At 41.9% G+C, this 13,901-nt stretch overlaps 1 protein-coding gene across 7 annotated transcripts in view; it reads right to left on the reverse strand.

Annotated features, from left to right (window-relative positions):
• LNX2 (ligand of numb-protein X 2) overlaps positions 1–13,901 on the reverse strand; it is a 62,305-nt gene that overhangs the window by 11,260 nt on the left and 37,144 nt on the right. For all 7 annotated transcript variants that reach the window (XM_051634008.1, XM_051633998.1, XM_051633980.1 and 4 more), the window contains 4 exons: positions 7,491–7,729; positions 6,220–6,419; positions 2,317–2,688; positions 345–491 (listed from right to left, as the gene is read on the reverse strand). In XM_051634008.1, coding sequence (XP_051489968.1) covers positions 345–491; positions 2,317–2,688; positions 6,220–6,419; positions 7,491–7,729 — 958 coding nt within the window. The remainder of the gene's footprint in view (positions 1–344; positions 492–2,316; positions 2,689–6,219; positions 6,420–7,490; positions 7,730–13,901) is intronic.

Consider the following 13,901-nt stretch of genomic DNA (forward strand, 5'->3'; position numbering starts at 1 on the left):
GCAGACAGGAGGAAAATGGCTTGGTTGACGTGGTCAACACCAATAACACATGAGCCACTGTCTTAGACACGGTCTAACAATTATGGCTGTATGAGCTCAGAGAACTTGCTGCTTTCACTGCAGTCAGCAAATCCAAATATTGCAAAGCTGGTGCATTTATTTTTTTTTCCCCACTTCAGACATGATACAGGACTTGAGTACTTGGAAGTTGCCTTTTTTTTTCTTAACTTAAAAATAGGTAAAGAAGCAAATATAACCCATTCTGCCAATCTTGCCTTGCTACACATTTAGACCACCACAGGACTGAAACTATGTTTATACCTCTTAGAAGGAGAAACACCAACCTTATGTGAGTTGGGTCTGCTGTGAAACAGCTGCTGGGACTGGTGTTGGTGTGGGTTGCTATTGTGAGTCCCCGTGTCTCGGATAATACTGACGGTCTGTGACTTCAGGGCTCTAGAGACAATCAAATTCACTCTCTCCCCACTAGCCTGTTGAATATATAAAACAAAGTAATGAAGTTGATAGGATATTGATGATTAGCACCGAGGAAGGAAAAAATGAGATGAAAGATGTAACAAGATAATAGCAGAACTTGTATTCCGTTCCTGGAGGTGCATAGACTGCACAGCCCCTTACTTGTTTCTTGCTGCAATTCCCTCCAGAATGGAGGGGATATTAACACTTCTCCTTTTCCCCTGGTGTTACATCTGTATTACCTGGAAATCCACTGCAAAAAGGACTGTTTCTCATTTTGTGTAAGGAAGCCTCAAACATTAAAAATCACCCAATTCCACTTGCAGCCTTTGTGAACTTCTGCCAACATGTAGCAATAAAAGAAAGAAATGCCCACACAATGGCTCTAGGGCCTGTGGATTTTGGTAAAAAGTCCCCAGTACCTCTAGTTTTTCCCAGAGTGACTTCTGAGAAAGTTGTATATGAGCAGACCATCGAATTACGGAGTTTGGGCAATATCAGGAGACTCAGGTACCAGATGCTAAATTAAACATCAACTAGTTCTATTGCCACAAAAACATAACTCGAGATAAAAGTTACCCTGTGCAAAACTCTGACAACCTCATTGTATCCAAAAAGTGGGAAACTGAAATTACAGTCCCAAAGATCATTGTTGTTTTCCTTTAACTGTGATAGAAGCTGTTAAAATGATAACTGAAACAAATAATAGAATCAAAGTATCACAGAATGGTTAAGGTTGGAAGGGATCTTAAAGATCATCAGGCTCCAACCTCCCTGCTATGAGCAGGGACACCTCACACTAGGCCAGGCTGCACAAAGTCTCATCCAACCTGGCCCTGAACACCTCCAGGGACGGGGAATCAACAACTTACCTGGGCAACCTATTCCAGTGCCTTATTAGCCTCATGGTGATGAATTTATTCTTTATATCTAACCTAAATCTCCTCTCTTTCAGTTTAAAATCATTACCCCTTGTCCTACCACTGCCCTCTCTGGTGAAAAGTCTCTCCCCATCTTTCCTAGGCTCCCTTTAGGTATTGGAAGGCTGCTTTGGGTCTCCCCAAAGCTTTCTCTTCTTCAGGCTGAAATATTTACTACTCACTTGTATTGCAGCTCTCTGTGTGCTGCGTTAAACAGAAACAACTGTGCTAGACTGAAAGAACCCAAAACTGGTCTATTCCAACTTTTCCTAAAACCAGAACAATTTCACCAACATCCCATCAGCAGGAAGCAGCAATGTCCTGCAGCTGTTTCCTTACAGACTGGGAGAGAGACAAGGAGTAAAGTTTTTCCTGTGGGAACAGGAATGGTCATATATCAGACTGCATCAAGCTTTGGGTAATATTTGTGTCCAGAGCAGAGCCAGATATTTGAAATAGCTCTTTCTTAAACACTTAGAAATGAGTTTTACTACACTTTTGTATTTTAACCCCAATTCCATGCACAGGCAAATCAATACAAAACAAAGACCACTTTTATCGAGCTTAGTGAGAGATTAAAACTACAATACATGCATAAACATAATAATAATAATCCTATTTATTTTTTTTTGTCTGCTAAGCTATAGGCTACGTGGTACACTATTTGTTCACATGAGCAGTCTAAGCTTCAGGCTGTATGCCAGGCTGTATGCTAAAGCACTTTTCACTTCTAAGGAGGTGAAGTTTGTCTGCTAAGTGTCAGAGCAGAACCTGCTTTGCAGTATTATTTCTAGAACAGAAATCACAGTAAATTGCATGGCTGCAAGCTTTCAGGTGTTACACAAGCTGCTCTATCTGGGACAGACTTTGCCCAAGAAACAAAGCTGAGCCAAGGACTTAGGTGGGGAATGCAAATTACCTGTATAACCTGAGCAGCAAGCTCAGGTGTTCCGTGCTTCAAGTCATGTCCATTGATGGCAAGGACTCGGTCATTGCTGCAGAGCCTGCCGTCTTGAGCAGCCAACCCCCCTTCCAACAGGTCGAGGATAAAAACTCCCGGCTCATCTGTTCTGCGTACAAGTTTAATGCCCAGCTGCTCGCTGGAGTCGCGCTTGTGCAGGGTGACTTGGAAGCTGTCTTCCCGCAGGGAGCCGGCGCCGTCCGCCTGGCCGTGCGCGCGGGGCCCGAAGCGCCGCTCCCGCAGCACCGTCAGGTGCAGCACCGAGCAGGGCTGCGACAGCACCGCTCGGGCCTGGTTGTGGGACACGTTGCTGATGTCAAAGCTATTCACCTGCAAAACAGCAGCAACAACGGCCAAGTCAGAAGGGTGTTTTCGCGTGTTTCGTTGTTGCTGGTTATGAAAATAAAGTCCTTTCGAAACTAAATTCGGAGCTCACTGCAAAACCAACCTTGGAGCAACCTCTGTATCTGGCTCTACCAGGCTTCCTCTCTCATCCCTCCATCCTCTACAGCAAACCTACTTTGGCTGCTCAGTCTACAAACCTACATTTAGCTTGGAAAAGGCCCTTAAAATCATCAAGTCCAACCATTAACCCAGAACTGCCACGTCCACCACTAAACCACATCCCCAAGTGTCACATCTATACATCTTTCAAATACCTCCAGGGATGGTGACTCAACTGCTTCCCTGGGCAGCCTGTGCCAGTGTTTGACACTGGTAAATATTTTTCCTAATCTCCAATCTAATCTAAACCTCCCCTGCTGAAACTTGAGGCTTTTCCCCACAAAGGTGACAACATCTCTAACAGTGCATAAGTCCAGGGTTTTTGTTCTCCTGGTCTCCTAGACTTGTCTTCCTTAGATCATGACACTATTTTTTTCTCCAGGACAAGAATTTTGCCTGTGCTTTCAGTGTTACACACAGAACCACTTAAAACTATAAAACAATAGCTTAAAAAGAACACATCCAAATGTCTGAAGAAAGCTCATGTCTAACAATATGCAGTACTCATATGATGTGAAAAAATCTTGAAATCCAGAATAATTAATTTTGTTCATTTGTAGAATAAGATGTTTGGACTAGCTCTAAAGTCTTGGCATGAACTTGGGAGATTTTCCATATACTTCAGCTAGGTCAGAGTTTCAGGCTTATAACCTGTCTCACTCAAAATTCAGTTCTAAATGAAAAACAGATTAAACTCCCTCCCTGTTAAGAAGCATTTTGTTTGTTAAGTGGTCCACTGATAGAAAAATCAGTAATCTTCAGTAATTTCTTGCACTATGAAGTTAAAGATCAAAACTGACAGTGCATTCCGATTTGGCAGAAAACAGGAGAACCACAAAAACCAGCACAAAAGCTGTATTTTCTCTTTTCTATAAGAAGGAGTTGAGAGCTAACACTACAACTCCATCCTTAGCATGTACTATTGTGCTTTGAAGGAGGAACCCTTGCCCTGTAACTTCAGCAGATAGAAACTAGCACCAAATGAATTATATTGACCTGCCTTTTAATGCTCCCCATTGCAACCTAATTAAAAAAATAAACTTGCAACTTTCACTGTCTAATAGTAATATTAACACTTAAAAAAACAGGAAGAGAAAGGACACAGAAATATATGTACAACAGCCACCACGTTTACATCAGGCATCTGAGCTGAGGTGCTCTGAGAGGTCAATGCCAAACCGTTTGGCCACGGTGGTTTCAGCAGGAGAAAGGGCAGCTGTGCCCTCGCTGAGCCACCTCCACCCTGATGCCCAGTAGAAAGCCTCGGCTCCTGGCAGCACCATGAGCTCCAACACTGAACCACGGCTGTGTCCTGCTCTGCCACTGCCCTTGTCCCAAGACAGGCTGTGACCTTGGGTGGAGGGAAAAGAGGCACAGCTAGGAGAAATAACATTTAGAGCTGTCACCTGCAAAACCCACCAGGGGTCATCTATCAGAGCCCTTAAATTAAATCCAGTTTAATTTTTAGCTGTTGCTAGCTGAAGTAAATACATAAAATATGGAAGCATTCAAAGGGCACTGAAGAATATATGCAATAAAACGTAACTCTTCTTTCCACGAGAAATAAATTTTCAGAATAAAACAGCCTTAGCATTTCTTGGGCAGAGAGATTCTCATTAGGACATGTTTACATGAATTACAGTCACAGCTCAGCATAAAAAAAGGGACAATTTGTAAAGCACTTTGAAAACGTTAGGCACCTTGCAGGCAACACATACTTTTATGTAGCTGTTACTAAACGTTGTTCCCTCAGATCTTAAAAGGGTAATACTTCTTGTTTGACTGGGCAACAAAGTGCTGAGTTTCACTTCACAGTCCTTTCTGGTTTTCTTTTAGTCCTGCACTGTTCATAAAAGGCTTTGAAGACATTTTGAGAAATGTCCTTGTGTCCACGCTGAACTGCATCTAACTCTGCACTCAATTACAGCCAGCAGAGACCAAGCCTGGTTATTTTAATACAACAGCTCAGGACCTGCACAGGTAAACTCAAAGCAATAAAGATACTGTATCTTCCAAGAAGTTTGGCTTTTACCTTCTGTACCTCTCCCTTGGCATGACAGGAGGGCAGAGACCCCCATCTGACATCCCCAGTGCCAGCACACTTACAGGGAAGACTCACTGCAGCTTATAAATCCTATTTATAGTCAATTTATTGCCATTTATGGCTCTGGAAACTATAATTGACCCTTGTTCAAACAGCAAGACTTTCCAAAGCTTCACTGGAGCTCAATCTCCCTATTCTGGCAACCAATGAGAACCTTCGAGTATCAAAATAAGTTAGGCAGCATTCAACCAGTGTTTGCAAATGCTTGTTAAAGAGGCAACATTTTGGAAACCTCTTGGGTTACTTTCTTGGTCAGTCACTATGCTAACGCTCCAAGCAAAGCAAAAGGCACATTTCTCAAAAGGGACTTTATTTTCTGAAGTGCAAACTAACTTCATTCCAAGGATAACTACAGTATTTAAGCTACTTCTATTGGCTCAAATTCAAAAAAGTGAAAAGAAAAAGGCTGCTATTATCTTTTGGACTGAGGTTATAAGATCAAAAGTAAACATTGTTACTGAAGTAATTTTGATATGATGGTAATAGATTAGTTTCAGGTTAAATGATTAAAAACAGAAAAAAGCTGGAGAACTGTCTTGTTTATGTAGAACTCAGTTCCTGCTACTCTTACGAGTCCTATAAACACCCCTTCCACCTAGTATAAAATTAAAACTTCAAAATTAATAGATTTTGATCTTTTTACACTGTCTGTGGCTAATTACTTAAAACCATAACAAAAAGATGTACTTAATAATAACCAATTTAAATTTCAATGGACTAATTTTTTAAAACAATAATTAGAGAATCATGCCAGTGGAGAACATCACTGACTCTTTTACACATACTGAAAGATGCAGGTCAACTGTCTAGGCCACTGCAAGGTAACATCAAAGCCAGATTAAAATAACACTTTAGATTAAGTCAGCCTTACTTCCACTTACAAATCCACAAATTGCTTTCTACATAGGACAAATTACACCAGCTTATTATCCAGTTAAAGTTCATATAAAGACCAAGTCTCACAACATTTAAAAACAGAAAAATAAACTCGTATTTTAAACATTGATAAGAGATGCTAAGGAGGTAAAATAATTCCAGGGTCTGGTCTGACAAACAACATAAAGCACCATAGTCAAAAGTGCTAGAACAACAGGCTCTGCTCTGAATATTAATTTGCCTTCCAACTGATAATTGCAAAGCTAACATTTACACAACATAGTCTGACAAGTAAAATCTCCCATCTCATTTAACAGGCAGTTCTGCAAGGAGTCAATGGAAAGCAAGCAGACAGAATACATGATTAGGCTCCATACTTGAAGTATCTGGTCTCCAGCAAGAAGTCTTCCATCTCTGGCAATGATCCCATCTCGATAAACCTCTTGAATGACGATGTTGATCAAAGGCGTTTCATTGCCACCCACTATGCTAATTCCTAATTCGATATACGGATTGGATCGATGAATTTCAATAGTAGTGATCTCTCCTTCAGGCAAGGTAGGTGGCTGTTGATTTGCTGCCAATTATTTTATAAAAAGAAAAATTATTAATATCCTTTATACCTCATTCACTTTCAGTAAAGCAAATCACCAAAGGACAATGCAGACAGGCCAGACAACAATGGTTTAACAAACTAAACAAGTGTAATTGGACTAGTTCCACTACTTGTTGGAACACCTAGCTCATCAAAAGCAGCTCTCTAGTGACTTAGTAGCATCCATGCTTCTTGAAATGGGGTTGTTTGTATTGGAAAAGGATATTTTGAACCTTTTTGATCCTGTTCTAATAAATTTCAGACACTTCTTTTCCAGTTGGGTCACTTGTGTATTCACAAGTGATGTGATGATGATATAAATGCATTTTAGGGGTTATCCCATGATGACTTGGTTATGCCTCTCCATTAGCTGGTCTTACAGCTGCTCTAGGAGCTGCGAGTAAGATACTGGGTCAAGAGAGTGAGTCCATTTCTGAAGCATACATGGAGACAACTAAAGAGGAAAAAGGGGGATACTAAAGGATGGCAAATACAGAGAAGGAAGGGGACAGGACCACCTTCCTCTATGGTAAGGCTCAGTGCTTCCTCTCTAAAATCCCAGATGCTAGAGATGTTACTGCTCATTCAGCGCAGATGGATGCAGGAGCTATTCAGCTGCCTTTTCATTTGAGAAGGACAGCACTCCATGTGTGGCAAGGCTGCTGATCCGGGCAGCAGAGAAGGGGGAAAAGAAATCTCATCTTAGAAAACAACCTTTGTAATTTTACAGAAAATACACTCCTTCCATTTCTGCTGCAAGGCCAGTGCCACTAGTAGATCAACATGAATTACTGCACCATGATATGATATGATAAATGATGACACAGCACCATGATATCCAGCACACACTCCAAGATGTTTCTTCCTAACTGTGACCTTAAACTAGTTGTATACTTGCATTCAGCAGAAATCCACTAATATTTTTCCAGGAATTGCAAGAGAAAAGAGCAGAAGATGAAGACGCGCGTTTACAGTTGGCAAGAGACAAGCTCTGACACCACAAATGTTTCCACATCTGATAAAAGGGACTTGAGAGTGCAAGTGATGACATACTGTCTGCCACTGTGTTCTCTTCAAAAGATGGATTGTCGATGCTGGGCTCATCTGTCCATGAGGGAAGAGAAGGTGAGGAGAAGTTCTGCTCGGCTGGCACTACTCCCTGATCTGCATCCGGAGACACACGGCCAGGCTGCTCCGTCCCACCAGGACCACTCTCTCCCTCCACTTCTGCTTGCAGCCTGCTCGTTTTCCTTCTCTCCAGAGCTACCCTCCGGTGAGAAGCGCCAGGACACCTGTGAAGAAAACATGGATACCATGCTTCAAGTCTGCAGTAACATTTGTAGCACAAAATGCCCAAGTACTCCATCAAACAAAATCAGTCTTAGAAAACCATAGAACGGTTTGTGTTGGAAGGTACATCTAGTTGAACTCTTTCCACGGGCAGGGACACCTTTCACTAGATCAGTTTGCTCAAAGCTTTATCCAGCCTGGCCTTGAACACTTCCAGGGAGCTCTTCTTCAAAGCCACAGCTTTAATCTAATAATAAAAAAATTTAAGTATGCTGGATTTCAAAGCCAAAATTTGTTTTTGTGGCCAGAACCCCCCCAAAATACGGCCTTCTTCACAAAACTTCTACTGCATAGTTTTTTGGCCATAAACCAGACGTGCTGTGTAATGTGGACTTCCTGTGTTATGTACATTCCAATTTCTGGAAGATATCCTTGCTGAAAACATTAAACAGGACTGGCATAAAACTCCACATAAAAGAAGCCCGCTTCAAAGACACATCTGGAAACCCCCTGAAGCAATCTACATGCACCTTAGTGAGCCAAGAGAGAAGGAAGCATCGTATTTTCCTGGGCTCATTCTGGGGGAAGAAATAGAGCTGAACTTTTTAGCTACACTGCCAGCAAAGAGTTAAAATATTGGGGAAAAAAAAAGTATGCTTGTCTAGAATTCATATGAAAAATTTAGCAAAAGTAACAGCTTTACTCATAATCTCTTCTTGAACCTGTAGACTGTGTTTCATTGTCCTCCTGTCTCTCTTTTTTCTTCCTGACTTCACACAAGAAGTGCAGGTTTTTTGCTTTCCCTCATGTAACAATGCTCCATCAGCATTTTGCTCTTCTCACAGTAAATTTATTTTTGTGTGTTCCTGGGGTTTTTTCCAATGATTTTTTTTTTCTTACATTTAAAAACCTACAATAGTTTATTGCAAAGAAGGGCTGCAATCTTGCAAATTCATGGAAAGCCTTTGTTTATCAAATGGTCTTACATTTATGTGCAGATAACTGGATGTGGACACCAATCTTTCATCTGCCTGTGTGACAGTTTTGCCAGCATCTGTTATTTGCCTCCTTAGAGTATTCAATGGCCTTCTTCAAGTTCCTGCTTCTGGAACTGCTGACCACCTAAAGCTGCTCCTACTAGAGCAGTGTCACAAAAAAGAAACTGTATCCTTGAAAGCACTCTCTGTTTGGGAACTGGACAGATTGTTACAGTAAAGGAAAAAAGGCTTTATTTTTGCAACAGGAGAAGAAATGTGTTAAAAGAGAAAAAGACCAGTGAAGTCTACTGGTGTCCTAACTTGTTAAACCAGAATGTTTTCAGAAACACAACTCTGTTCTGACATTCTGTGAAGGGGATGGGATAATTGCATGGTTAGACTGTTTTGCCATGAGGGTCTTTAAAGAAATGTTAACCAAGTGTTCAGCTCCAAAGAATGTTGATAAAGACACCTGTATACCTTTTGTGACCCCCAGCAATGTTACACATACATAAAATTATATATCTATATAAATATAGATATAAATCATCGTATGTATGTTTAGAAGAATAGCATAAGGTAACCCAAATGTGCTGTGAAATATACATAAATCAGAGATTATTTACATTATGAAAAAACATATTTAAGAAATAATTTCTTGAGGTATTCCCCAAGGTGACTTCTTGGTCTCCATGTTCTTCAAAGTTAACAAAGTGCAAGCACGAAAGCTGAAAATTACTTGAAAGGTTCCAAATAGAACTTTTTCTGATTTTAATGAAAAACAAACAAACAACCCCACTTCTTGGGTTTGCTCAAGTAATATTTATTACATAAAATTTTTGGCACAGTGGAACTGATCAGCTAAGAAATATCATAGAATCATAGGGGTTGGAAGGGACCTCGAAAGATCATCTAGTCCAACCCCCCCGCCAGAGCAGGGTCACCTAGAGTACATCACACAGGAAGGCGTCCAGGCGGGTTTTGAATGTCTCCAGTGAAGGAGACTCCACAACCTCTTTGGGCAGCCTGTTCCAGTGCTCTGTTACTTTCACAGTAAAAAAATTTTTTCTGATATTCACCTTAAACCTCCTATGCTCCAATTTGTATCCATTACTCCTTGTCCTATCACTGGTCATCACTGAAAAAAGCTTAACTCCATCTTCTTGACACTCACCCTTTACGTATTTGTAAACATTGATGAGGTCACCCCTCAGTCTCCTTTTCTCCAAACTAAAGAGACCCAGCTCCCTCAGCCTTTCCTCATAAGGGAGATGTTCCACTCCCTTAATCATCTTTGTGGCTCTGCGCTGGACTCTTTCAAGCAGTTCCCTGTCCTTCTTGAACTGAGGGGCCCAGAACTGGACACAATACTCCAGATGCGGCCTCACCAATGCAGAATAGAGGGGGAGGAGAACCTCTCTTGACCTACTAACCACACCCTTTCTAATACACCCCAGGATGCCATTGGCCTTCTTAGTCACAAGGGCACATTGCTGGCTCATGGTCATCCTCCTGTCTACCAGGACCCCCAGATCCCTTTCACCTACACTGCTCTCCAGCAGGTCAGCCCCCAACCTGTACTGGTACATGGCATTTTTCTTCCCCAAATGCAAAACTCTACACTTGCCCTTGTTGAACTTCATCAGGTTTTTCCCCGCCCAAGTCTCCAGCCTGTCTAAGTCTCTCTGAATGGCAGCACAGCCTTCTGGTGTGTCAGCCACTCCTCCCAGCTTGGTGTCATCAGCAAACTTGCTGAGGGTACATTCTGTACCCTCATCCAGGTCGTTGATGAAGATGTTGAACAACACCGGTCCCAGTACCGACCCCTGAGGGACTCCACTAGTCACAGGCCTCCAACTAGATTTTGCCCCATTGACTACAACTCTCTGACTTCTTCCTTTCAACCAGTTCTTGATCCACCTCACTGCCTGATCATCAAACCCATACTTGATCAACTTATCTACAAGGATGCTGTGGGAGACGGTGTCAAATGCTCTACTGAAATCAAGATAGACCACATCCACCGCTCTACCATCATCTATCCACCTAGTAATTTCCTCATAGAAGGCTATGAGGTTAGTCAAACATGACTTACCCTTGGTAAAATCATGTTGACTGCTCTTGATGACCCCCATCTCCTTGATATGTCTAGAAGTAGTGCCAAGGACAAGTTGTTCCATCACCTTTCCAGGGATGGAGGTGAGGCTGACCGGTCTATAGTTACCCGGGTCCTCCTTCTTGCCCTTCTTGTAGACTGGAGTGACATTTGCTATCCTCCATATGGCTGGTCTTAGTTTATTCTAGTGGTCAAAGGCATCAAGTTCCATGTGAAACTCAGCAGAAAGTTTTTATCATTGACCACTTCATAATGCCAACCTCAAAATAAGAATCCCAAAAGGCCAATAAAAGGAGAAATGTAATCCCTTCCCTCAGAATTTCTAAAATAACTTAACTTGATGGGTCAGCCTCAAATTCCTGCAAAACTTAGCACTGGCAACAGGGGGAAAAAAATGAATAAATAAAAATGACTGATCTCCAGCATCACTCACTCCTGCAGCAATACTCTTGCACAGGAAATCTGTCTACTGGGAAGCTCTGCCAGATATGCTTTCCCATACTGATCTACAAGAGTTTAGGACAAAGCCAGCCCAAGCTGCACCTCCTTGGTCTCCCTGAACTACTCTGCTATAGAAGAGGTAATTTTCAGCAAAGAAGTGAATGCTCAAAAGTGATGCTGTCAGAGGACCATGCTTCAACACCCCCAAGTCCAGCCTTACTGGACTACTTCTGTGAGCTTCATACTTCCTTAGATATCTTCTACCAAAATACTGTGCTGCTGAGTCTTAGCCAGTTCACGAGGCTTGTGGATCCCAAAGGAGCTGGTGGAGATGGCAAAGCACACTTTGGAAATTTATTATTTTTTAAACTGCATGAGACCAGGATGGAATAAAAATCACCCCTAGAAGTGTCCTATTCCTGTCAAAGCCTTCCAAACCCCAGCCATGTCCCTTCCCAGAGCACCTTCCCCCATCATCACCTGGCAGGTGTGTGGCATCATGTGAAATATAAATAAATTTGAGGTTTATTTTTGCCAGTGATATTTAATTACCATTTCAAAGACTAATATCAAGAAAAGTAAACTACCTCCTGAGCACACCTACTCAGCCTCAGCTGAATCCCTTTTGTGCAGCACTCTACAAGGCAAAAAAAGGAAAAAAAAAACCCACTAACAAAAACCAACAGAAGTAACACACTATGACTTTCAGCCTGGTGTAGTGGATCTGCATTGCCAGGAAAGCAGTTGTCTGAGGGAGATACTAATTCACAGGATGCCAATTCCTTGGTCTTTAAACATGGTATGCCACCTTACCAAGCCACAGAGCCCAGTATTGGTATTTGAGCCCATCTATAAGGAGATTTTTCATTTCCACTTGCAACATAAAAATATTTTTATTGGCAGTAGGAATGTATTATTCACAAACAGCAAAACCATACAGCAGTTGTAACATTTAACAAGTGCCAATAAATCTCTAAAGGTGCACACCTCCGCTAATACTGTTTTTGCCAAATACCTGGGATAAAGAGCATTTTGGACTAAATCTTGTAAGAAGTATGCAGATTTGCATACCAGGATCTAATCAAGAATTGAAGATTGTTTTTACAGGTACAGGAATCCATTCTCATAAAAAAAATTGCATAAATAAGGGCTGAAAGTGAGACTGAACTTTGTCTTACAGGAAGCGATATCTACCCTACAATGCCAGAATATCTTGGCCACGAGCTAGCAAAAAAGCAAGCATGTTTTTTAGAATCCAGAAATTATTTAATTTCTTTCACAGAATCATAGGGGTTGGAAGGGACCTCTGAAGATTATCAAGTCCAACCCCCCTGCTGCAGCAAGAAACCTAGGACAGATCACACAGGACTGCGTCCAGATGGGTCTTGAAAGTCTCCAGAGCAGGAGACTCCACAACCTCTCTGGGCAGCCTGTTCCAGTGCTCTGTCACCCTCACAGTAAAGAAGTTTTTCCTCATTTTGAGGTGGACCTTCCTGTGTTGTAGCTAGGTGCTGTTTCCCCTCGTCCTATCACAGGGCACCACTGAAAAGAGACTGGCCCATTCTTGACATCCACCCTTCAGATATTTATAGACATTAATAAGGTCCCCTCTCAGTCTTCTCTTCTCAAGACTAAACAGCCCCAGGTCTCTCAGCCTTTCCTCATATAACAGATGTTCCAGACCCTTAATCATCCTTGTAAGCCTCTGTTGGACTCTTTCCAGCATATCCCTGTCCCTCTTGAACTGGGGAGCCCAGAACTGGACACAATACTCCAGATGTGGTCTTACAAACGCAGCGTAGAGACAGAGGAGAACCTCCCTGGACCTGCTGGCCACACTGTTCTTAATACATCCCAGGATACTATTGGCTCGCTTGGTCACAAGGGCACATTGCTGTCCCACAGATAACTTGTTGTTCACTAGGACCCCAAGGTCCTTCTCCATGGGGCTGCTTTCTAGCAGATGTTGAATAAGACTGGGCCCAGTACTAAACACTGAGGAACATCACTAGTCACATGTCTCCAACTGGATTCTGTACTGTTGATCACAACTCACTATGAATCAAGATGAATCATGAATCAATAGCAGAGATACTGAAACAACCAGCTAAAGCAACTGAACAATGTATTTTATAGGGAAACCCAAAGGGCAGTTGCTCCTGGGATGTCAAATAAGCTTCTGCTTATATTCATTGACTCCCTCCTCTCCTTCCTTCAGCACCAGCTTTTGCTGAATTCTGGATGCTGACAAAGCATAACTTTTACCTTCAACTTCTCTTAATCCATATCAGACATAGAAGAAAGGTTTGTTTCCTGGTTTTGGTTTGTTTTTGTTTTTTTTTCTATTACAGCTGAGTCTGCTGGATTTCTCATTTAAAAGTTGACTTCTTGGAACACTAGCAGCAATCCCTCTCTGCAGATAAAAAGAGCTTTCATACAAAATTAAGACGTAGTTTACAGAGTACTCCATGGAATAACAGTAGGGGCTCAAAAACACATTTGCTCACTGACTACAGAAAAGAAAGATTTCTTTGTAACTTATGTCACCATCTTTTGCCCAGCCCAGATGGTCGATAAAAGCAAACACACCAAATTGCCTCAAACCAGTTGCACTGAATTGTTTTCCAAGCAGGAGCTGAA

Source organism: Apus apus, chromosome 1 (assembly GCF_020740795.1).
Source record: "Apus apus isolate bApuApu2 chromosome 1, bApuApu2.pri.cur, whole genome shotgun sequence".
NCBI lineage: Eukaryota > Metazoa > Chordata > Aves > Apodiformes > Apodidae > Apus > Apus apus.